The 24603-nt window shown below is 33.9% G+C and overlaps 3 protein-coding genes across 3 annotated transcripts; 2 read left to right on the top strand and 1 right to left on the bottom strand.

Annotated features, from left to right (window-relative positions):
• The first annotated feature begins 2539 nt into the window (after positions 1 to 2539).
• Positions 2540 to 10296, top strand: DAA1 (P-loop containing nucleoside triphosphate hydrolases superfamily protein). Its single transcript, XM_011075124.3, has 16 exons — positions 2540 to 3267; positions 4061 to 4182; positions 4294 to 4382; positions 4487 to 4519; positions 4623 to 4716; positions 5869 to 5911; positions 6001 to 6095; positions 6967 to 7031; positions 7108 to 7604; positions 7688 to 7775; positions 7850 to 7951; positions 8110 to 8678; positions 8921 to 9056; positions 9132 to 9200; positions 9293 to 9409; positions 9892 to 10296. The coding sequence occupies exons 1-16, from the start codon at positions 3053 to 3055 to the stop codon at positions 10003 to 10005; spliced, it is 2448 nt and encodes an 815-aa protein (XP_011073426.1). The 5' UTR covers positions 2540 to 3052; the 3' UTR covers positions 10006 to 10296.
• A 443-nt stretch (positions 10297 to 10739) lies between these two features.
• Positions 10740 to 13396, bottom strand: LOC105158363 (reticulon-like protein B2). The gene is made up of 5 exons (XM_011075105.3): positions 13068 to 13396; positions 11854 to 12034; positions 11617 to 11758; positions 11215 to 11284; positions 10740 to 11128 (listed from the first exon to the last, which is right to left on the bottom strand). The coding sequence occupies exons 1-5, from the start codon at positions 13267 to 13269 to the stop codon at positions 10959 to 10961; spliced, it is 765 nt and encodes a 254-aa protein (XP_011073407.2). The 5' UTR covers positions 13270 to 13396; the 3' UTR covers positions 10740 to 10958.
• Positions 13397 to 19246: 5850 nt separating this feature from the next.
• LOC105158357 (putative membrane-associated kinase regulator 2) lies at positions 19247 to 20856 on the top strand. Its single transcript, XM_011075091.3, has 2 exons — positions 19247 to 20507; positions 20624 to 20856. The coding sequence occupies exons 1-2, from the start codon at positions 19385 to 19387 to the stop codon at positions 20719 to 20721; spliced, it is 1221 nt and encodes a 406-aa protein (XP_011073393.2). The 5' UTR covers positions 19247 to 19384; the 3' UTR covers positions 20722 to 20856.
• The last annotated feature ends 3747 nt before the right edge of the window (positions 20857 to 24603 follow it).

The following is a 24603-nucleotide window of genomic DNA, read 5'->3' as shown; positions in this document are numbered from 1 at the left end:
ATATAACTATCTCTTAATAAATTAATTTGTTCTATCTATTATATTCTACGCAGTAGCCACACTGGCATGTATTAGGTGCGCGTATATAATTAGATGGATATGACATAGTTTAAAAACAAAATTAATATTGATTTAAGTGAATCAAGTGATTACAAGAGTGAAAGTGAAAAGATATATATATATATATATATATATATATATTCATAATTAAAAGATGATATCAACTATTTAAAATAAATGAGTAATTATATTGATCAAATATTTAAGGATAATAGCCGTTGTGGTATGTTGTTTTTATATACATATGACAAATATTTTTTTATATTTTAAAGTATTTACACTATACTATTACAAAAAAATTAACTCTATTAACATACAAACTTTTGAATATTCAAATTAATTAAATCCATCCCTTCAAAAAAATTTGATTACAATAGTGATTTCAATATTTTTTTTATTAAACGTACATTCACAACTTATTTTTTCTCTCTTACGATACTCCACTTTTGTTTCTTCTCATATTTTATTTTCTCATCCTCTTACCATATTTGTTTCTTTTTGACAAATATCTTTCTTCTTTTCATCTCACCCTATGATTCTTTTTTAATATACTTGTATGGATCATGTGCGGTGGAGGCTAGTATTACAAATAAAAATAAAATATATAAATCAACACATCACGTTTCAAAAGAAAAAAAAAAAAACTTAAAAGTATTACCTACACAACAAAAAAATTGCTATGGTAGTGTCACAAAGTGACTTTTGTGAGTGAAGAGTTCTTTTCATGAAAAATTACACCGCCCTCCCCTGAGGTTTGATTGATATTAATAAAAAGACTTGATACCCCCTAAAATTATTGGGCCAAGCCAATAAGCTAAGTATAAGAGCCCAACTGGCTCATCAACAGGATGGATAAGAATCCATCAGCAGGACAAACAACGTCCACCAGTAGGGAACCAAGACTCACAGGTTTATCTGCTACTTTACTGAACTGGTAAGGCCAAGAAATAAGTTCATTTAAGCTAAACACGTTATCATACAGCTGGAAAGACTCGTCATATAACTTGCCAATATATTTGTTCACGTCCCCCTAGAATATTTCAAGGCGGTTCTAGGTAAATCAAGCATAAATGAGCTGAAAAATTTATGAGTAACTAATTTTCGGGAAAATAGGCAGGTCTGACAAGATTTTATCTAGCTCATGTATTTGAGTCAACACTTATCCAAATCACCAACAGTTTGTTGCGTATGATAACCAATTCAAATAGCTTTTCAATGGCTCATGGAACTCGGTATTTGACTTCGTATCTAACTCTATACATGCCTATAAATAGAGGTCTTGTGCAAATTTTTGGTAACATCAAATAACATCACAATCATCCTCAAACTTTCTCTTTTTTGCACTATTCTCTCTCGATTTTTAGCATATTTCAAGCCTATATTTTGCACTCCATGAATATTTATCTCTCACATCATATTTCACCATTATTCTCACTTTATTTCAAGTTTTTGCTTTTATTTTTTCTTAAACCGTTATCGACTTAAGTATCAGAGTGCTAACCTCTGTTTTGCAGGGCTAGTCTATCGATAATCTTAGGATTTTCTTGAAGATCCTTTGACCCTTGTGGTGTTACCAAATTTCTGATACGCATCAAAACTAAATAAAAATCATTATATCTTTTGATCGACTTTTTACTGACTTACTGCAGGTTAAATTTTTTTTTTTTTTCTGATTAAACTAGATATATATCCCACATGAATTAACGTGTGAAGATGTATAGGAGTAGTTTGATCGATAAAAAATTTATTTGACTTGCAATAAGTTATAAATAAGCCAATCAAGGGTAAATATGAAGTTTTATCCAATTTTTGGGTCAATATCAACGAATTCAGTGAATTTTAACTAGCGGACGAACTTATTTATTTGACGAAAGAAAACCTTAGGGATTCCAGATATAATTTTTGAAATAACATGAGATGTACATATAATTACACCAAATTCAAGAAAAGAATGCTATAATTATTTATTTTTTTTATATTAGTATAGATATAGATGTAGGTTTAAAATTAATGTATTTTAATCAATTTCGACATATATTTAAATCTTTTATTTATTTAATTAGATAAATACAATTTAAACTACAGTATACATATGTATTTAAAACAGTGGTGTGTGTATATTGTAAGATAAGATATATTGCAGACTTGAAGTATACGGTAGAGAGATTTGGAAATGGAAAGTTGTGGGAGAGAGAGAGTAGGGTGCGGATCTACTGACGGTATTGTGTGCTCCCAAATTACGATGTTCCATCCAACACTTTCCCAAAAATAGAGATACTTCTGTCCGAACTCCCAAACTGCAATGTTTCTAAGAGATAAGGGGCATACTCGTCATTTATCATACCCCAGGGGTACTTCAGGTAATTTCTATCTCTGCCATCTTATACCTGATTGGTTGTGCTTCTCGGCGCACCAGACCGCATTATTTTGATGCATACCCCCTCGCGAATCCGACGACGCCAGTGTTTTGCCCCACGCCAATCCTAGCCGTCTATTTCCCACGCGAGGCGCAGTTAAGATGGGGCCCACGTCCTCCTCTTCTTTTAAACTCTCAGGCCTGATATAGCGGGAAGGAACCGCCTCTATGATGCTCTGCAAAGAACTAACCGCCCTCCACCGCCACCACCGCCGCCACTTTAACGATTCCGCCACCGGGGCCGCCGTCTGAATCAATAAAAGAACGCTTCGCTCTCATTTTGTTTTTCCTTTTCCTTTTTGTGTTCGTTTCCTATCGCCTGGTTTTGAAAAATAAGGAGTTAATTTAATTCAATAAGTAAGAATATATATAAGTTGGTAATCCTTTAGAGTTTTACCCATATAGTTATTGGAAAGTTTTGCGGCTTTCAGATCAGATATTGTTTCGCGTGTTTTTCATTTTTAGCCTGTTTCTAAATTTGTGCATGCTCCATAACAAAGAGGCAGACGGGATTTCCTGGTTGGTTGTAATTTATTCGTTGAAATCTTTTGGAGAGTGTGCGAGTGTTGATAAGAAATGGAGTCGAAGCATATGTTGATGTCGGCATTGGGTGTGGGCATAGGAGTAGGAGTTGGCCTTGGGTTGGCGTCTGGCCAAACGGTCGGAAAATGGGCTGGCGCTTCTATACCGAGCGGCGTTTCGCCGCAGACTATGGAACAGGAGATGTTAAGTCTCATCGTCAATGGAAGGGACACCAATGCCACCTTCGATCAGTTCCCCTACTATCTGAGGTAAATTTATGGGGGAGAGAATTCCTTCTCCAGTAGTAGTAAAGTACTGTGCCTTCTGCAGAACATACTTAAACAATCATGAGCACGTTTCACGTTAATTTTTTTTCTCGACCTGTGTACCTCAGCTCGTTTATTTCATTGTTGGTTTGCAGGAATAGAAATCAAATAATTCTGATAAGTTTGTCGATTATTCCAAAATTGTTGTAGAACTTCTAATAACTTTCTTACATCATGTCAGAAACAAAATGCTGAAAGAGTATCTCAAATAATTAGCTAGCCAGTGTTGCATATTCTGTTGTCTACTTAAAAGTATCATCTGCTGATTCTTTGCATATGTGTTTATTCCACATGATTATGTATGAGCATGGCCTGCTTGGTCATGAAGTATCATAGAAGTCCAGTGTTTTGCTTTCTAGCAGTATGCAGGTTTCCTTGACCAAGCTGTTAGTTGAATGGTTAAGCTACCTGAAGCAGCTTCTGCGATTTTGACTTTGATGACTATTTGATTGGATCTGCAGCAAAAAGATTAATATGTAGTGCAATGTAACAATTTTATATATTTTATGTAAAACAATGGAATTTCTTAATGTTGTACTCTTTGGGTTGTTATCATGAAAGATGTGGTTTCTTATTTTGCATTCTAATACTGGATCTATCTAACTGTTGGTTGAACATGTTGTCTTTCCTGTTACAGGGTTAATTACCAAACGATGAATAACTTTCCTTATTCAAAGAAAAGAATAAAGTTGTAGAGTGTTTATGCTGATGCCTTTTTTCTACATCTAAATGACAGTGAACAGACAAGGGTCTTGTTAACAAGTGCTGCTTTTGTCCATTTGAAGAAAGCTGATTTCAGTAAGCATACACGGAATCTATCCCCTGCAAGTCGAACAATTTTGCTCTCTGGTCCCACGGGTAAGTTGCTTAGGTTGCTCATTTTGATATGTTTGTCTGGTTTGCATTGGGTTTTCTCTTTTCTGTGCATAATATGAGCTGTATGTGATTGTTCTGTTTCTTGTTTTCCAGAAATGTATCAGCAAATGCTCGCCAAGGCTTTAGCTCATTATTTTGAAGCCAAGTTGTTATTGCTAGATGTAACAGATTTTTCTTTGAAGGTGATTCCAGATGTAATTTCATTATTCCTGCCGACTTGCTAAAGCAGGGGATTGTTTTACATATACTTATTCTACTAAGTCTTTGAGTGGTTGGTTTTAAACAGATTCAGAGCAAGTATGGGTGTCCCAAAGAAACTGTAAGTTCACCAGCTATTATTACCATTGCCCGCGCAATGTGCAATTCACAAAGTGAGCAAATATTTGTGGTATTTTGTTATGATGCTGACATATCTTTATTAGTGTTTTAAAAGGTCCATATCTGAAACAACATTGAGCCGAATGTCTGGGTTACTAGGATCGTTTTCAATGCTTCAGCCTAAGGACGAAATTAAAGGTATGAATTGATGAATGATTATCGTTTGGCTCGAGCACATAATTGAATCTAATCTTTAACTTTGTCTTCATCATGTTAATATTCAAAATTTATGAAATTAAGCTGTTCTCATTATTTTAGTCTTTTGAATGTTTCACTTCGAAATGACTATTCTACTACACAACATAGAAGTCCGGATGCAAGAAATGGTAGTTCTGCATCAGCCTAGATAGTAGGTTATTTTCATCTGATTTATAATGACAATTCTTGGTTAAGGAAAGTATTGTTCACCAATTAGCTTATGAATCTAGTCATCTGACCAAGTATTCTACATGGAATTAGGATTTGATAGGTAGCAGATGCACGTCTATGGTAGACAATATATCGTCGTGTTGTAGCTGGCTACTCACTCTTCAAATGCCCTTGAATCGGTCAGAGGAACCTCCAGTGTCTTTTAGAAAGACTATGGCGATCGTTTATGAATTCTTGTTGATGACTTGGTTTTATTTTATGTGGAATAAGTATGTTGCATATGCAGCAAATACTTTACTAGAAGGATGTATCTTGTACTGTCACTGACTACCAAGGAGTTCATATGTCCCTATATTGGTTAGGGTGCTGTCCGCGGAAAATTCCATTATATTTATTATGATATGTCAAAGGAGTGGGAAATTATGATTCTGTAGAGCACGGCAATGGAATTACTCCATCGTACATGGCTAAATTATTTACAATCGAAAACCTTTTCTTTATCTTGCGACAGAAACATCTTTTTCTCTGTTTCTTTTTTTTTCATGTCTGTGCCTGTTTCAAGTGCAAGTAAACATGGTGATAGATTCTGTTTATCTAGTATTTCATAATGGGTCCTGTTCCAGCATCTGTTTGTTTAAAGTTAATATGTTTGTCTCTTGGGAATAATTATCTACGTCTGGTAAGCATGTGGTCAACTGGTTACAAGTCCTAGTTTAATATGATCCAGATTCTTGGTATATTAGCCCTTATGTAGTTCTGGATAAAAGAGTACCTAGAAGCTATTGCTGGACAAAGTAGAGCATGCTTTGCTGCTTTCATGTTGCTTATAACCCCCCCCCCCCCAAAACCCCCCGGTCTTTTGGTGGATGCCCTATGGTTATAGTTCTTCCATTGTTCACATATGCTTATCTTCTATTGTAGGTACGTTACGTAGGCAAAGCAGTGGAATTGATCTTATATCAAGGTGTGTGATGGAATTTCTCTACATATCTGCTTGTTGGTTGTTAGTAGCTTTATATATGTTGCAATTACGGCATGCTTCAATATTTGCAGTGGGCAGGAAGGCTCTAATCCTGCAAAACTGCGGAGAAATGCATCTGCAGCAAACATCAATAATCTTGCTTCAATGAGTACACCTGCAACTTCAGGTTTTTGAATCAAAGTGAACTTAATTGAACTTGGTTCTTTGCGTTTGTATATCCACTAGTTGCATACACACTTCTTTTGTGTATTTATGCATCCCAAGTAGGGCAATTATTAGCGTTAAACTTGAGATACTTCTAAAAAATCAGGATATGGATATACAATTCTAGAAGAAAGAATTGTATGTGATATTTAATTTCATTTAATAAGCATCAATAGAAAGTTATCAAACTTATGGAAAGGTACATAGTATATATGTATTTTAGATATAAGATGATGTGGAAGGTTTTTCAAGGAAGTTTCTAGGCAGACCTTATTTACATATCCGATCAGATTAAGGTACATGCCATTTTTATTAGGATTTTTAAGTGATTACTTCTGTTATGCTAAAAGAAATTGATCGCTGGAAACCGAGAACCAAGTTGTAAGGTATTTTAACTCTATTTCAACTATAAGACGAACCCAAAGACAATTAGAGATTTTGTCAAGCATGCACATTTAAGAAACCATAAGCGTTTTTTTGCACATAGTCATGACAGCATCCAACTATGGCATTTCTTGATTCAGTTAAGAGTTAAGGAGGATCACTTAATATTATTCTTATGTGGATGTTTTTTCTCCAATTAATAGAACTTCATTTTTGCGATGCTACTTACCGCTTGATGTTAAAATAATTAAGCTCGAAGAAAGTTTTAAGTTGTGTTGTGCTATCCCCATCTTTACATGGGCAATCGCCAAAATCAAGCTTGGAAGAATAAGAGTTATGCAGTTTGAAATCTGCTTCTTGCTGGTTGCTGTGTTGTTTCATAAGACAGTTTCCTGCTGGCTTTCTTTTTTCCTTTTCCCCTTTCTTAATCTTAGATCTCAACTTTTCAGCTCCAGTTATGCGCACAAGCAGCTGGTGTTTTGATGATAAGCTTTTTATACAGACACTTTACAAGGTATAGATTCATTGATGTATCCTGCTATTGACTTTTGAAGATTCTCTCTTGACGGTTTTAGTATCGATGATAACAGGTTCTTGACAAAGTAGCAAAAATCAGTCCAATTATACTTTATCTTAGGGACGTCGATAAGCTCCTCTGCAGATCTGAGAGAGTGTATATCATGTTCCAGAAAATGTTGAAGAGATTGTCCGGATCCGTACTGATCCTTGGTTCAAGGATTGTTGACCCTGAAAATGATTACAGACTAGTAGATGAGAAGATTTCTTCTGTATTCCCTTATAACATTGAAATAAGACCCCCAGATGATGACAAACATCTTGTTAGCTGGAAGTCTCAGCTGGAAGAGGATATGAAAATGATTCAATATCAGGATAACAGAAATCATATAATTGAGGTACTTGCTGCTAATGACCTTGATTGCGATGATCTTGGTTCAATCTGTTTGGCAGATACAATTGTTCTTAGCAACTACATAGAAGAAATTGTGGTATCAGCTATCTCCTACCATCTGACGAATACAAAGGAACCTGACTACAGAAATGGGAAGCTTGTGATATCATCTGCGAGGTGGGTTTATGCCCCCTAATTATGTTGTATCATAAAGGTCTATCCTATAAAAATATGCTGACTTATTCCCTTGTTCGAATTAGCTTGTCCCATGGGTTGAGTATATTTCAGGAAGGTAAATCTTCTGGAAAGGACACCTTAAAACTTGAAGCCCGAGCTGAAATGCCGAAGGTAGGTTTTTCTGAATTTAAACACTACATATATAGATAGAACACATTGATGAGATCATATGACATAACTAATAGGGAACACTAGACGGAGATGCTGTGAGGTCAAGGCCTGAAGGAAAACCCGAAACCACTGGATCTGAAAGCAAGAGCGAAGATTCCACAGCTTCAAAAACAACTGTAAGTAATCATATGCGATTCCAATTTCCTAATGGGGCTTTTCTTGGAGCTGCTAATGGTGTTGCAAGTTATCTTTTTGTTTGCATCACTCTGCGACTTTCCATTACCTTCTTGTTTTCTCTGTTCATAAAGCGCGCTCTCTTTTTTAATTGCATCAGGATATCCCTCCAGACAATGAATTTGAAAAGCGTATACGGCCAGAAGTCATACCAGCAAACGAAATTGGTGTCACATTTGCAGATATAGGTGCCTTGGATGAGATTAAGGAATCTCTTCAAGAACTAGTGATGCTACCGCTTAGAAGACCAGACCTTTTTGAAGGTGGCCTTTTGAAACCATGCAGAGGAATACTGCTTTTTGGGCCTCCTGGTACCGGGAAGACTATGCTGGCCAAGGCTATAGCTAATGAAGCAGGAGCGAGCTTCATTAATGTTTCAATGTCTACTGTTACTTCTAAGTGGTTTGGTGAAGATGAGAAGAATGTGCGTGCCTTGTTCACTCTAGCAGCTAAGGTCGCCCCTACCATAATATTTGTGGATGAAGTCGATAGCATGCTTGGGCAGCGGAATAGAGCTGGCGAGCATGAGGCCATGCGGAAGATAAAGAATGAATTCATGACTCATTGGGACGGGCTACTCTCGAAACCTGGTGAAAGAATACTGGTTCTTGCAGCAACAAATAGGCCGTTTGATCTTGATGAAGCAATAATCAGGCGCTTTGAGAGAAGGTAACTCACGACTTATTTCAGTATGAAGTTAGGCACAAGCAATTTGGCTCAGTTAGAGGAAATGGCTCAGGTTGCTATTTCAGTTAGTCCCAGTTTTGAGCTTTTCTTCAACATGTCGAGTACTGTGTAAATGTTTGACGATGGTGTTTTAAGACTATGTCCATTTCAGTGCCAGCTTTCTTGCATTACATTTTGGTACTTTCAGATGAATAATGACCAGTATTCTCATTTGATTAATACAGAATAATGGTTGGCTTACCATCTGTGGAGAACAGAGAGAAGATCTTAAGGACGCTAGTGTCCAAAGAGAAAGTTGAAGAATTAGATTTCATGGAGCTCGCAGCACTGACGGAAGGGTATAGTGGAAGCGATTTAAAGGTTTCTCTTATTCTCTCAACTTTTTTATATAGTTGAATTACGTCATCTCGGTGCTGACAGAGTATTTATGAATAGAACTTGTGCATAACTGCTGCTTACCGGCCAGTTCGAGAGTTAATACAGCAAGAGAGACTAAAAGATCAAGTAAATATTATTCTTATTGTAAAGTTTTTTTTTAAAACACATTTCACAATTTCATGTGAACTTTGTCCAATTTATGCCCTCTTTTTTGCCAGGAAAAGAAGCACAAAGCAAAGGAAGGGCAGGAGTCTAAAGACGATTCAGATAAGAAGGAAAGGGTAATCACTATCAGGCCATTGAACATGGAAGATTTTAAGGAAGCCAAAAAGCAGGTGACAATTATTTTGTTTTTGCCCTTACCAAATTGGGTAGTAAGCTCTTTAAATTAAAATCATCAATTGGTGCTTAATAAGGTTTATTCTGGGGTTACAACCAAATGAATCTCTATTGCACTAGCCATCATACTCTCATGATGGTATTATTGACAACGGCCATCATCAACTTTATGTCTATGTTGTCAGAATGTCCAGCCTTTAGTGATGTGCTGAACTTTAAAACATCTTTGATAATTTCCCGCAACACTCGACCAATGAAACACAACTGTGTGATAAAATAAAAATTTTACGATGTTTTTGTTTGTTTTTCAAGGATTTTGAATTATTATTAACATGACATCGGCTTCTCTATGCGCTTGAATATCATCTGAGTTTTGCACCTCCCAAACCAAATGGGCAGTTGAGTTGTGATGAAGTTCGTTGATATGCTCTAATGGTGTTTAACGTTATTAAGCTGGGCTTCAAATATATTGGAACAGGTTGCAGCTAGCTTTGCTGCTGAAGGTTCCATAATGGGTGAGTTAAAGCAATGGAATGACCTATATGGGGAAGGTGGTTCAAGGAAGAAGGAACAACTATCTTACTTCTTGTAGATGTGAGCAAGAGGATGACCAAGCATCTAAACATGGAATTCAGCCGCTCCTGGATGTTTCTACTAATTTATGATATGATATTAGGTTACATGAAGCTAGGAAATCTGTTGTCAGGGTCGAGAACTTGTTTAGTGAGGTTAAGTAATTGTGTTGTGTGAGAGTAGAAGTGTGATATTCGCTACTTATTGAGTACCACTCTTACTAGCTACTTGGATGATATAAGCAAAATTGCATTTACTATTCGGATTGTTGTATTGCATCTACTAGTCTGCTGATTGCCGACTTTTTTCAGATTGTTGTATTGCATTTGCTATTCTGCTCATTCCCAACGTTTGCAACCTGAGCCTGGAACTCAGAATCTGTTGCTGTTGGTTGAGATTATGTTCTTGATGTGTTTCCTGTAATATGGTTGACTATATTTTGTCCTTTCAGTTCTTATGTCCCCCACTGGATGAAGTTTGAGTTTATGACAAATGGTGGCAGCAAGAAAAAATGGTCGGATCTTCTTGGAGATGTGAAGGCGGATCATTTAAGAACACAGTATGGTCCAAGATGGTCAATTCTCATCCTAGCTCCAACTGCTTTTCATAGTTTTCAGCCTTTTCCAATGGACCAATAACAACATAGGTGGAGAACTCAAACAAGATTCAGTCGCGACATCTACAAGATCTCATCCCAACATAAGGTATCAGTGCTCCAGAGAAGACGATGGGAGCAACAAGGCAAACCTTAGGTAAAACAAAAACCCTGTTCACATACACAAGCATAAGCTCATTAATGCACTGATACAATCGTATACATGATAGACAATATCATTTAGGATTCTTGGTGGTCCTCAGAGAGTGCGTCAGACATAGTATGCTACCATAACAGAACTAAACTTTATAACATATCGTCATATGACAGTGGTCCAAGTAACATATCTCTAAGATGGTGATTCATAAAGAATGTGCTCATTCCCTCTTTTTATCTTTCAATGGTCCTCTTGGAATCTTGCTCAAGACTCTAGCATCAAATACCACATACTGTTTCTTGACTTCTGCCATTGCCTTCTCAGCGAAAGAGTCCACCTGATCTTCATACTTCTCATAAAAGAGAGGAACAGTGAAGAGCAGCACTGTAACTGTTTGTAAATGATGACATCTGTATTAGAACTCAGCCTGCAATGAAACATAAGTAGTTTAATAGCGTATTTGAATTTCACGTTACTTGTATAGAGCAGTGTCAGGAAGTCGCAGCAACCACCGACCACTGACAGGATCCACAAGCCAGCAACCACCTGCATGCAAAAGGCAAATTACAGAATGCAAAACTACTATGATGAGAAAGCTTTCCAGTTGATAGTAAAGGCCCAACCCTATTCAATAAGAGGAAAGATTCCACAAGAAATGTAGTTTCTTTGTTATCAATTACGATGTACATAACAATCGGTAAATATAGTGTGTGGCATCTATAAGTTGAAGGAATAATATATCTCCAATCAGCTACAAATTATTCCAAAAACTTAACTACAGCTACCGCAAAAACGAATCCGATCCTCATCAAAAGGTTTGAGTTATGCAACTATAAAAGAAGTTATGGCTGATAATAGAAAACATCAAAACTACTTACGGAGAGGAACTTTTTCAGATCCCTTCCTGAAGCAATGTCCCTCAGAACTGCAAATCCGTGATTGATCTCAACCCTCAAAGCAGAGGCAAACTTCAATGCAGGCTCTTCCGGAATACTTACTTCCGGAATGCGTGGAGGAGATCTACCAAGAAAGGTAAAGGGACGGCAAACAAGTAAATGACTTTCAAATACTTGAAACTCAGAAAAGCATCAGGAAGAACATGATCGGCAGCTTACTTGTTAATGAAGGTCATGATGCTTGACCACAAGAATAGAAGAGCCAGGCCAACGATCAACCCATGACAGACCAATGTGAGCAAATGGTACTCAAGAACATCAAACAAAACCCAGATAGCAGTAGCTCCACCTAGCACTCCTGCTGAAAGTTTCTTGTCTCTCCACAGAAAGATATCGGCAGCTGATCATCCACAGGTTGTAAGTATACACATCCAAAAATGAAAATACAAGTTTCCTTTGTGCTGATAAGATTGTATTATTGATCTTCCCATATATTAACTTTATGTTTTGTATATAAAGATAAACAAAAAATACACACTTGCATCCGGTAAGGCAGAAAGACTGCTTAACCTTTATCATTAGGCAAACAAAAGCTACATCAATGATCTACAACAGCAAAAACTGAGCTTTAACAACAAAGATTTCGCATGCCAGAAAGACAACCGAATCAATAACGCTAGCTTGATTCAGCAACCCAGACTTGTAAAGCTTGATCCAAATCCTAGAAATACATGTATAGGAACACAAAATCACAAGACCAAAAGAAAAAGAAAAAGAAAAATCAAAGAATAAGTGACGGAATTAACTTCAGAGTATCAAGAGAGCTCCAGTTCACCGTATCAGACTACAAAATAACTAAATTAGAAAAGAAATCCTATAACGAATACGCCCTTCAGAAAATATATATATATATCTAATTTATATAGAATACAGGAGACAGTTTTCCAGTTTCTAGGATAATGGATAGCACAACATCGCGGAAATTAAACAATAAAAAAAGGGAGAGTTTTTAACGTTGAATCCCAGAAAGAACTGAAATTAAAATAAAATAATATTTTCAAGAATGCCATAAAAGGAGTAGATTTCTTGATAGAACCACAGCGTTACACAGACCGGAAAAGGCAAGTTAGGATTTCGAGTATAGTTCATATCCCCAAGATGAAAAAAGAATTTCGAAAATCGGAAGTTTCGGGAGATGGAATTCCCAGCCCCCAGAACACAGAAAACAGAAACAGAGAAGAGAGTGATGCTTCAGTTAAACACGCAAAATTCCGTAATTAAAAAAAAAAAAAAACCCACAACAAATTTAATAATAAAAACACAAATAATAGAATTTCACAGAGTTTCATATTTTCAGTATTAAGTTAAAAAAAAAAAAAAACTGAAACTTTGATCAGGGTTTATTTTCTTCTCCTTTAAATCTTTGAACGTACGCTTGCCACCGCCGAGGACCCTGTGAACGGGCTTCTCCCTTCCGAAGAGACGGTAGACCTTCGCCTTCAACGACGATGTCTTATCATCATCAGAATCCGACGAGGAGGAGGAGGATGAAGAGTCATGGCCGTGGACTTTGTCGGCGATCTTCTCGATCAAAGACTCGTCCTTCTTCTCCTCTTCCTTGTGATGTTCGTCCATCCCAGATTACAACCTTACAATACAGACACAGTATATACAGACGCAAGTTCCCAACTGCGCGTAGAGTGCAGTAGACTCAGAGAGAAGGAGAGAAGGAGAGAAGGAGAGAGATGAATCTTGAATTGTGTTGGAAACAAGATTCTGTGTATGCAATCTTTTCCCCACTCCTTAACTAATAAATGAAGAGAGGAGAGGGCGTCGGACTCGGGAGGCCAAAACCTCAATCTGGACCGTCCATTTTTGTGGTCCTGGTTTAAATGTCTAGGATTTTGCCGATTGTTCCTTTATTTTATTTATTTTTTTCCTTGTAGATAATAAATTTTTATTGTTGTAGTTGATATATATAAATAAAGTAGTTGGAGCGTTTTACATTTGCTTATTTTTAAATTTTTAATTCTATAAAAGTATTATTTTTTCAAAGTAATTCTAAAATCAGTTTCTGCCTTTCTATTATTTTCTAACAATTGATTTTCAAGTCAAAGACTGTAAAAACTCACTGAATTGATCGATATTAACAAAAAAAATTAAAAATAAAATTAAATAAAAATTAATATTTGTCCTTAATTGATTTATTGTAGGTCAAATATTTTTTTTTCGTCTAAACAACCTTTATAATTGTGAAAATATACCTCTCTGCATGCACTAATATATGAAGACGTATGAGGGTAATTTAGTCATAAAAAAATTATTTGACATGCAATAAATTAGTAATAAGTCAATCAAAGGTAAATGTAGATATTTTTTTTTTGTTAATATTAGTAAATCTGATGATTTTGATTAATGGAAAGACTTAATTGTTAGACGGAAGCAAGCTTTAGGGGTGTTAGATGTAATCTTCAAACTATACGAAATCTATGTGTTATTACACCAAATCATAGAAGAAAAAATGGAACTATCGCTATGTTTTAAGCATCCGATTCAAGAAAAAGCTTACAAGCCTTGAATCGCAATTTTAAGAGAATAATCATAATCTTCATTCTTAAAAATTGTAACCTTTTGATTTAAGTTTAGGGTAAATTATATTTTGTCATTCGAACTATACTTGTTTTTACATTTTGTCATCAAAAAATTTTTTGTGTCAATTTACCATCTCAACTTTGCGAAATTTGCACTTTGCATATATGATTGTCTTTTTATTAATTTTTCTGGTGGAAAAACATCAATTGTTGTGCATATGTAAAAAATATCACATTGTATAACCTTTAAGTATCACATGTGCGCTACATGTGATTTTTTTTAACAAAAAAGATTATCGAGAAATAGTTATAAATCACAAAGTGCAAAATTTCATAAAGTTTGAGATGGTAAGTTGACACAAAAAATAATTAAATGTCAAAATATAAAAACGATTATAATTTGAATGACAAAATGTAATTAACCCTTAAATTGGTGACAAATTCATATATCCATATTGTATCTAGTCTTGTAACTATTTTTATAGGCTCAAAACTTGTTTGAACAATGGCATCAAAATCTTAACCCTGCTCTTATTATCATTAATCTTTTTTTAATATTTTCAGTCTAACCATCTTTCTACGCCTTGTTATTTTTTGCAAACACTTCCAATGTTACAAATAAAATATAAATATTTTCATCATTTCATATACAATTTATGAAATCACTGTCATATTTCTTAAGGTAAATTATATTAACACCCCTGAAGTTAAGTTAAATTATACAAATACTTTCTATATTTTATTAAATTACAGTTACACCTCTTGAGGGGTGTTCATATAATATTTTTCAAGGAGTGTTTGTGTAAGTTTTGCATTTGAATAGGGGGTGTAATTGTAATTTTGTAAAAAGTAATGAATGTTTGTATATTTTGACCTAACCTCAAGAAATGTCAACCTAATTTATCCTTACTCAAATAGGGGCCATTTTAGTTATTATTTCTAAAAAAATAGACTCAAATTGACCAGGGGGCGGTATGATTATTTATTCATAACATAGGGGTCATTTTTTATATTAAAAATTTCATAAGGGTATTTTTTATATTTTATTATATTACAGGGGGTTAAAATGGATTTAACCCGATAGAGAACTGATAATCATAGTTTATAATTACTATTATTTTTATAAATAATCAACATATATAAAGGAGTTTAACCTCAATCTTGTAAAATAACTTTCTTTTCTTTTTCTTTTTTAAAGAATTGCATGTGTTTAGACAGGATTTAGTAAGAACCCCTACCAATATTTATACTACATTATTAAGTGAGAGTATCATTTTCATCTATTTTCTTTATTAAATATTATTTCATTAATTTCCCCCTCTTTTCATACCAATCAAATTATCAATTCTTCTCAATTTTCACTAATTCTAATAATAAAAATCAATTTTTTATTTTTTATTTTTTATTTATTTGTGCACGTTTATTTTAGTATGCCACGACATAACATTTTTCATAACTGCACTCATATGGACTGTAGAACAAAGGCCCATTAGAAAAAGAGCTAGTAGGAGGTGAAGTTTTCTAGCCCAATTGAGAAGAAGCCCAAATAGGCCCAGTTCATGACATGCCCTGGATGCTTGCCACGTGGTGGGAGCCATAGATTGGGGAATTTGATATAAATGATATTCTCTCGATATTCCTTTTCAATATATCTACATTTGCCCCCTTCTAATTTGATTATCGTCAGAAACAATTCCGACACCTCCGTCTTCTTTGTCGGTCCATTCAAATGAACGTTGTTGAGCTATAGCACCCCCACTATTTTTTTGATTTAGCTATTTCTTTAATGTATTTAATATAGTATTGAATTCATTTATGTGGAAGCCAAAAGTTCAACTCCATATATAGCAAATGCAATATTTATTATTATTATTATTTTTTTTTCTAGACTTGTAAAGATCTAATCCTGAAATTTGAAAATAATGAATTTTAGGTCATAGAGACTTATTATTATGATTATTTTAATCGAAAACTATGAATTATTATTAATTAAAATAAATTAATTATAATTATTTTTGTCAAATATTAATATCTAATAAAGATAATTTATAATATAATTACATCTAAACAACACTTACTATACAAAATAACAACATCGGCCTCGTTTACTTGTTATTGGGCAATTATAATAATTGTCTATAAATATTCACTTAAAGTAAAATAAATATTCAAAATATTTTATAAAACTTGAACCCACAGTTTCAAGCTTATTCATGAGATGTATACAGACCAATATAGGGCAAAAGGCAATTTTCGTCCCACAACTATAGGCCATTTTCGTTTTAGTCCCGTAAGTTTCTAGGGTTTCAATTTGGTCCCGTAAAACTGAAAAATTCGCAATTTCAGTCCAAATTTGGCCGGAAAAATTTGTGGGTCGCCGGAAAAAGTCACATGCGATGCATGTGACTTTTAAAATTGGGGATTCGATCCTGATTGGCTGGAGAAGTTGATGTGGCACATATGTGGCGCATACGTGGAAATTAAAAAAAAAAAATTGACTCATCTCAAAAGAATGGCAAAGGCGGAAGACGACTTTTGTCGGATCTTTGCACAGAGGTGATCAAAATTGATGGGACTGGTCTCAAAAGATTCGCCAGAACGAGAGGCGTTCAACGATGGTCTTTCGAGCCGGTGGTTCGTTCAGACGAAGGAGAAAACGCCGACGGAAGGTGCAGTCGTGGCGGACGACAACTGAGATCTTCAAAACGATGGATCTTTGCACCTAGTTGATGAAAATGGATGAGACTGGTCCCATTAGAACCGCAGTGAGGAGACGAATCCAATGGTACCAATATGCAATCGTGGGTCGTCCTGTGGCCGGCGAATCGACGAGAATAATCCACGGCGGTCAATTTCAAAGCCCAGTCACTGTCGTGGTCGGATCGCAAAATTGGTTGAGGGGTTTTGTTCTCCTTACTATGGGTAATTGAATGGTATATGTGGTGGCTAGAAATTCCAAGTAACGGCGGCGGAATTGAAGAGAGAAGGTGGCGGCGAATGGCGGGGATTTCACAACTTTGATTTCCCATCAGTTTTTTTTTTTTAATTTCCACGTATGCGCCACATATGCGCCACATCAGCTTCTCCAGCCAATCAGAATCAAGCCCCCAATTTTAAAAGTCACATGCGATGCATGTGACTTTTTCCGGCGACCCACAAATTTTTCCGGCCAAATTTGGACTGAAATTGCAAATTTTTCAGTTTTACGGGACCAAATTGAAACCCTAGAAACTTACGGGACTAAAACGAAAATGGCCTATAGCTGTGGGACGAAAATTGTCTTTTACCCGACCAATATATTTCATGTATGGGTTTAATGAAGATTGTGTAGCAGTTAGGAAGGCCTCACCGTTCCAGAGATGGCTACGGACACTGAAACTGCGGCATCACATGACTATTCTGCCGTCGCACAGACAATCGTGTTATAACCCAAAGCCTAGTCGCATTCTCTTTTTTCTTGTGATGGTTATGTGTCCCTCGCTTTCACGCTTTTTTTTGTTTTTTGGCTACCACGCTTTCACGCTTTCAAGTGGCAGCGGGAGTTATTAAAACATGTTCAGAGTAATAAGAGAATTTGGATGGATTGAATTAAAAGGCCACGGACGAGTCGAGTCGGCTCGCAAAATTCATGGCAATTACGAGCCTGACTCGAGCTTGTGTTTGCGAGTCCGAGTCGAGCCTGCTCTAGCCCGAGGCCAAAATACTCTTTCTAAAGGCTCGGTAGCTTTTTTTAAATTTTTATATATATTTAACTCATATATTATAATTATTAAGTAGTATCACATATTTTAAAATTAGCTAATGACAAAATATGATATTTTTATTTATATATCTAACCCATATACAAAAATAAGCTTAATCAACAAGTTAGTAAGTTCATTATTACTACTATATATTTTTTTTATTTTTTTTATTATTTATTAAATTATCTAATAGTTGAAGAAAATTAGAAATATGTTTTTGGTAAAAATAATTTGGACTTGTCAATCTGACATAATAAATAAAAATTATAAAATATTTTTATTTTAATTATAAAAATAAAAAAAGAAAAAGAACCCCGGAGCTCAAGCCAAAATATTTTGAGCTTGTCGTGGTTGAGCTCGAGCCAGTCGAGCTCGGCTTGTTCACACCCCTAAATTGAATCGTGCCAATCCCCTATCGAAACAAAAAAAAAAAAAAAAAAGGTTAAATTCCAATGACCTCTCATGAGGTTCGGTATAATTACGAATACCTTCTTGTTATTTTAAAAATTATAAATATCCCATAATATTAGATCAAATTATGTAACTCTTGGATGGAAGTATTAAATTGTCAACTTTACCCTTACTGCAATTGTTTTTATTTTTATTTTTTTTTAAATTTTAAAAAAATTGAACGGAATGGATGAAAAAATTAAAAAAAATACAATTAGTTCATAAAAAATCATTTTTTTCAAAATAAAAAAATTATAATTCTTAATCCAAAAGACCGTTTTGGTTAATTCACCACAAAAAATGGATAAAAACTTAACAGATTTGGCAAATTGTTAGACGATTGTTAAAATTAAGAAGCATTGGTAATTTTTCAAACAAAATAAGGGTATTCGTACTTATGCCAAATCAAAATGGCCAAAAGAAAAAAAATCATAGTTTGAGAACCAAAAATATATAAATGATTATGTTTGAAGATCAGAATCGTAATTATCCCATTTAAGACGTGTTTGCAATATTTTCTTCTTGTATATTAAATAATAATAAAAGTTGAAAATGTATAAAAATAAAATTATACAATGGATAAAAGGTGGAATTTGAGTTTTGGGAGAAAATAATTTAATACTCATAATTTTATCAATAATATATAAAAGTAGAAATTAGTAGACAAGTGCTCATAATTTTTTATTTTTGTCCCATTTAATTTAAAATAAATTTAAAAATAAATTATAAATAAAAAAAAAATAGAAGTGTTTTTAGGTAATTTTGAATGATAAGGTAATAAGTATTTATTTTAATGCAGACACCTCCTTCATCATCAACTCACACAGCTACAAATAGGCTTCGCCAAAACCTCCCCAACGCTTCACCCTCCATCTACCACCGTTTCCACTTCAACTCCACAGAACTCTCTCTCTCTCTCTCTCTCTCTCTCTCTCCATTATAATTGCTATACTGGCGCTGCCAACTATGGAAGCCTTCACTTTACTCAAATACTGGCGTACCACCGGCGGTACTGGTGGAGGCACTACCGCCCTCTTCACCGGAGACTCCACTTTCACTACACGCACCACTACCAACACTATTGTCGCCCCCATCGCGAATAACAGCCCATACTCCGACGACGGAGAAGACGGGCCATATTTTGACCTTGAATTTTCACTGGCCGACGACACCCAAGAACCGGCAGGAGAAGCCGTAGAAAACGAGGATCAAACGTCGGAAAATGCAGAAGCTGAAAGTGTGTCCGGCGCTGAGGAGTTATTATCAGAGAACAAAAACGATGAAGAAGAGGAAGAAGCAGAGCTGAAATTTGCTCTCACAAGCGATGAAAGAGCGGATCAGGTTGCCACGCTTTCTCCTTCAGATGGGCTCTTCCATTTAGTTCCCATCCGTCCTTCAAGCGTTAATTTGAGTGGTTTGGACGAAAGCTGCAAATTCCCTGTTTCTTTACTCAAATCAGCAACCAAGATCCGGGTTCTGTTGCTGAAGCTCAAGAAATCAAAATCTGGAAATGGGTTTCTTGAAAAAGCTGAGAAATCCAAGAAACGTGAGGTTAATGGGCAAGTTTCGGCTCTTGATGAGAGAGAAAATCAGGGCAAAGACAGTGATGATAAGATGCTTACAGTTAAGTTTAAGGTTGACGAGTTTAAGGGACCGCTTGTTTCGCTGTTTGCAAGAGACAATAGCTCGAGAGCTGCTTCAGATGAGAGAAATCTGACAAAGGAAGTGGCGAAGTACTTGAAAGTGCTGAAGCCTTTGTACAGTATTCGTGTTTCAAATCTCTACTTTGAGAAGATGAAGTTTTCCGGGCAGGTGAGCTTTCGAGGAGGAGGTCCCGCGGCGGAGAAAGGGTGTCATCAGATGCCGGAAGCGGCGACGCTGAGCAATGTCAAGACTCATCAGAAGCAAGGGAGTAACAATCTCCAGACAGGGCTGAAAGTTGTGCGTAAGCACTTAGGCAAAAGCCGGTCAACTTCCGCCGCGGTGGCGGTGTCCCCGTCGGGAAGGATGTCGTCCAACCGCCACGACGCGGAGGATGGGATTCAAGGCGCTATTCTGCATTGCAAGAGATCATTCAATGCTTCCAGGGGTATAATTCTAATGCATATATTTTACTTATAATCATCCTCACGATTTCTTGGAAACAATTATGGATTAATTAGTTAATAATTTCATTAATTATTTTTGTTCATTGTGAATTTTCAGATGGCGAGTCTGCTATGTTGTGTCGGTCAGCGAGCGATCCATCGTACGACAAGTCTGTAGTAATCTCAGCAGCGGAAGTTGAAGGGACTAAGGTTTAGGCAGGGTTTTACTTTTAATTCTTGTAACATGTAAATATATGTCAAATGGAAAAATTAAGAGCAGCTGAAAGTGCTAAAATATTCGCCCTATCAACATTTCAGTCTATGAAAACGAGGTTATATGTACTCTTCAAATTTCCTCGTCACTATCTTTATATTTACGACGCACAGCATGTTAATATCGTGTCGTATAAAATGAAAAAAATAAAGCTGACATATAAATCTAGACTTAAAATTATGATCAAAATAAATAATACACCGCACGAAATAAAATAAAACAATTAATATACGCCACATCATTATTATTAAATATGTATAACTGAACAATAATTATTATTACAATCGACAAATAATTATTATTACAGTCCCAATTTCATAATTAATAGATTATGGGTTACAACTTCATCAGCCAAGCGCACAAATGTTTTACTATAGTTGGAAATGCTTTTTATTAATTCTTGAATTTACTTTTGTTGTACTATTGATTCTATGAATTCCAGTTATAATAAATAAATTTACTTGAGAAAAAAAAAAAAAAAGTGTGATATTTTTACTGTTGAACCCATATTTGTAGGCAGCGGAGTGGGTAAAAGTGGAGACAGAATCCTCAGACAACAGTGAAGTAACAGCTTTCCTGTTGTTTTCTTTACCACTGTCATAATTTTATGAAAGGAAGATATTATGAACAATAAAGTCTGGACATCAATAAAAGATTGGGAGAAGGTTTGTTTGGTAAATGAGAATAAAAAAACAGAGAATTTCAAATGTTTGCATTACCTGGAAAACACTACTGTCTGACTTCAATTTATTATGTATTGCTGCAGTAGACCGTTGAGGAGTTGTTTTTCTGTAATTTTGTATAATCATACATGGCCTTAATAAAAGAGTTATTATTATTGTTAAATGTTTAGATACGTGTTCACGTCAATTACAAATGAAAAGTTTAAATAACTTACACTTGATAGCCGTTTTTCTCCTGATGATGAGACGTCATTTCAAGACAAATTCATTTTAATTATTTCCCAAATTTTTCCGTCTCACTCATTTTAATTCGGGATTTAAATGAAATTCAGTTTTAAAAACGAGCCAAACAATAATAATAAAAAAAAGAATAGCAGTTGCATGCAAAATATAAAATTTTAATTAATCATATGCATTATGCATAGTTGTCAAGAATGTGTGCAGCGGATCAGACGGGATTACAAAGTAATTAATTAATTAATTATACTTAAAAGGTTGGGGTGTCATAAGATGAACCACATCTTTATGTCCGAAGGGTTTCAGAAAATATTATTAAACTGTACCTAAGTTTGATAACAATGATATCTTGATGATTTCCATATCAAACATATGCATCATTACCTATTCCTCTACCAATATTTTTATTTAATTACTTCAACCTAAAAGAAAACTGAAAAATTATTTTTTTGTCTTCCTGTAGATTAATTTTGATGCAATCACTGCAAAAAAATAAATTATACCCGATATTATAACAATAGCAGGTTAAATTAATTATGGTAAATCAATACTATTCGCCACAAAAAATTAAATTTTGACCAGAAAAAAGAATAGCAATTTATCGCTCTGGGAGGTAAATTGCTTCGTTTTAAAAAATACAGGGTGCTAAATTACTGCATTTTAAAAAATATAAGGGATAAATTGCTATTTTTTCTTCATAAAGCGATAATTTGCTCATTTGCAGTATCATAGGGGGGTTTGCTTGCATTTCTCTTTGTTTTAAACTATAACAAAAATATTTACTATGATTATAGTTTTTAACTGTGACTAATATTTTAATTTCAACCCGTAATTAATATTTATTATATTTTTATACTTTTAACCATAACAATTTTATCATTACCAAAAGCGATAAATAGTGATCCAAATAGTTCTAGTAATAGGAGTCCTCATGGTACTGATATAAAATTAAGACATATATATGTTATGAGATTTTGGAATTATAATATAAATATTCGAAATATTCCAAACATAAATGATTGAATAATTTATGAATAAAATTATTTTTTTCTGGGTATATATAAAATTTCGTCTTTATTCTAATTGATTTTTGAGCATTTTTTTTTATTTCCCAGTGATTAAACTTTATTCCCCAATTAAAATAAATAAATTCATTTTTTTATATGATGCCTAATTATTTCTTAATTATGTACGTGTACGTATAAGTATATAGCAGGAAAGTGATTATTTGAGTTTTAGATATTCTAGTTAAGTATTAATTTGAAGTGGGAATATTTAATGTTACCTAACAATTAATAATTAACAACTACATGTAAGAATCTTAATTGTCTAAAGCTAAAATGAGTAGTTAAAATAATGAAGGGGGCATGTGAAATGATTTGCCAGTTTGGTCCTCCAAATCTTTACATATTATTTTTTTTATTGATATCTCTAAAAAGTGTTTTTTTTAATAAATTAAGAGGGGGTTTGGGTAATTAAGCTTATCTGAATATCTTATAAGTTGTTATATCTTATAAAATCTTTTAAGAGTTTAAAAAATATTAAATTTAATTCTATAAAAAAGCCTTTAAAGAGATTGGATAAAAAAAATTAAATATTAATTAGAGTTTATACGATGTTAGAGTATTCGACATAATAAATTCTTGATTTATAATAATGATTGAAAAGACCATCACACTATTAAAATTTAAAACATAATATAATAGATATTTTTGCTCTGAGGAAAAAAAACGTCAATTATATGAAAGGTAAAACTAAAATACTAATAAAATTATGAGAGTGTTTTTGTCTATTGGATATTAAGATTAAAGAGCTTAAAAGATTTTATAAAAGAAATAGGCTGAGCTTACTCTCTTTTTTTTCTTAAATATCTTATTTTAAAATCTTATAAGCTCTTGATAAAATACTTACCGAACATTTTTGATGACTTAGCTTTATTAAGTTCTAAAACGTCTTATAAAATAGGTTATATGTTATATTTGGTCCTTTAAGTTTTAATTTAAAATTACTTTAGCATCCCTAAACTTTAATTTTTACTTCAGTTTGGTTTGTCTGACCATTTTTTGATGAAAATGTGGCCAGAGTTTGGCTTTTTAGAGGATAAAATGGTCAATTTAAGTTTAATTTTATCACTTTAGTCTCTTAAATTTATTAAATTATCAAATTAGTCCTTTTTAGAAAGAAAATAATTTTTTATATTTTTATATGGTGGATATGATGTAATTATCTTGTATGAAAAATAAAAATTTTGAACTCTTGTGAAGATAATAATAAACCTTGCTTAACCTAAAATAAAATAGTATCTTTTTGTTTTTTATTTTCAAAAGTGACAAAAAAATCAAAATTATGAATAAAGTTTATAAAACTTATCTAATTTGAAAATATAATTAAAAAGTCTAAGTCATTTATTTAATATTAGGAGTTAAAGATAAGTCTAATAAAATTAAATCTTAATAATATTTATTAAATTAATAGCTATGATTTTGAAGAAAAAGTTGACTGAATGTACTTTTAACTAGACTATTTTGTGGATTTTATATATATATATATAAAATTCATTTCAAGAGGTTTCTTAAACTGAATTATATATATACATATATATATATATATATATGAAAATCTACCAAAGAATCTAATTAAAAAGTATAATCTATCAATATTTTGTTCGAAACCCAAATATTTAATAAATATTGTTAAGGCATTGATTTTAAGAGGTTTCTTAAAATTAATTATATATATGTATGTATGAAATATATCAAATAATCTAGTTAAAAAGTATAAGGGATAATTACATTTACACCCCCTCATCTATTGTCTTTTTACACAAACTACTACTGTTTTTTGAAAAATTACAGAAACCACCCCTGATAATTTTTAAAATTAAAAATGCCCATGTTGACTAGT

The sequence above is a fragment of the Sesamum indicum genome, linkage group LG1 (genome assembly GCF_026168435.1).
Source record: "Sesamum indicum cultivar Baizhima isolate 11 linkage group LG1, ASM2616843v1, whole genome shotgun sequence".
Lineage (NCBI taxonomy): Eukaryota > Viridiplantae > Streptophyta > Magnoliopsida > Lamiales > Pedaliaceae > Sesamum > Sesamum indicum.
The sequence above is the reverse complement of the archived record's forward strand: the minus strand, read 5'-3'. Positions and strand labels throughout refer to the sequence as shown.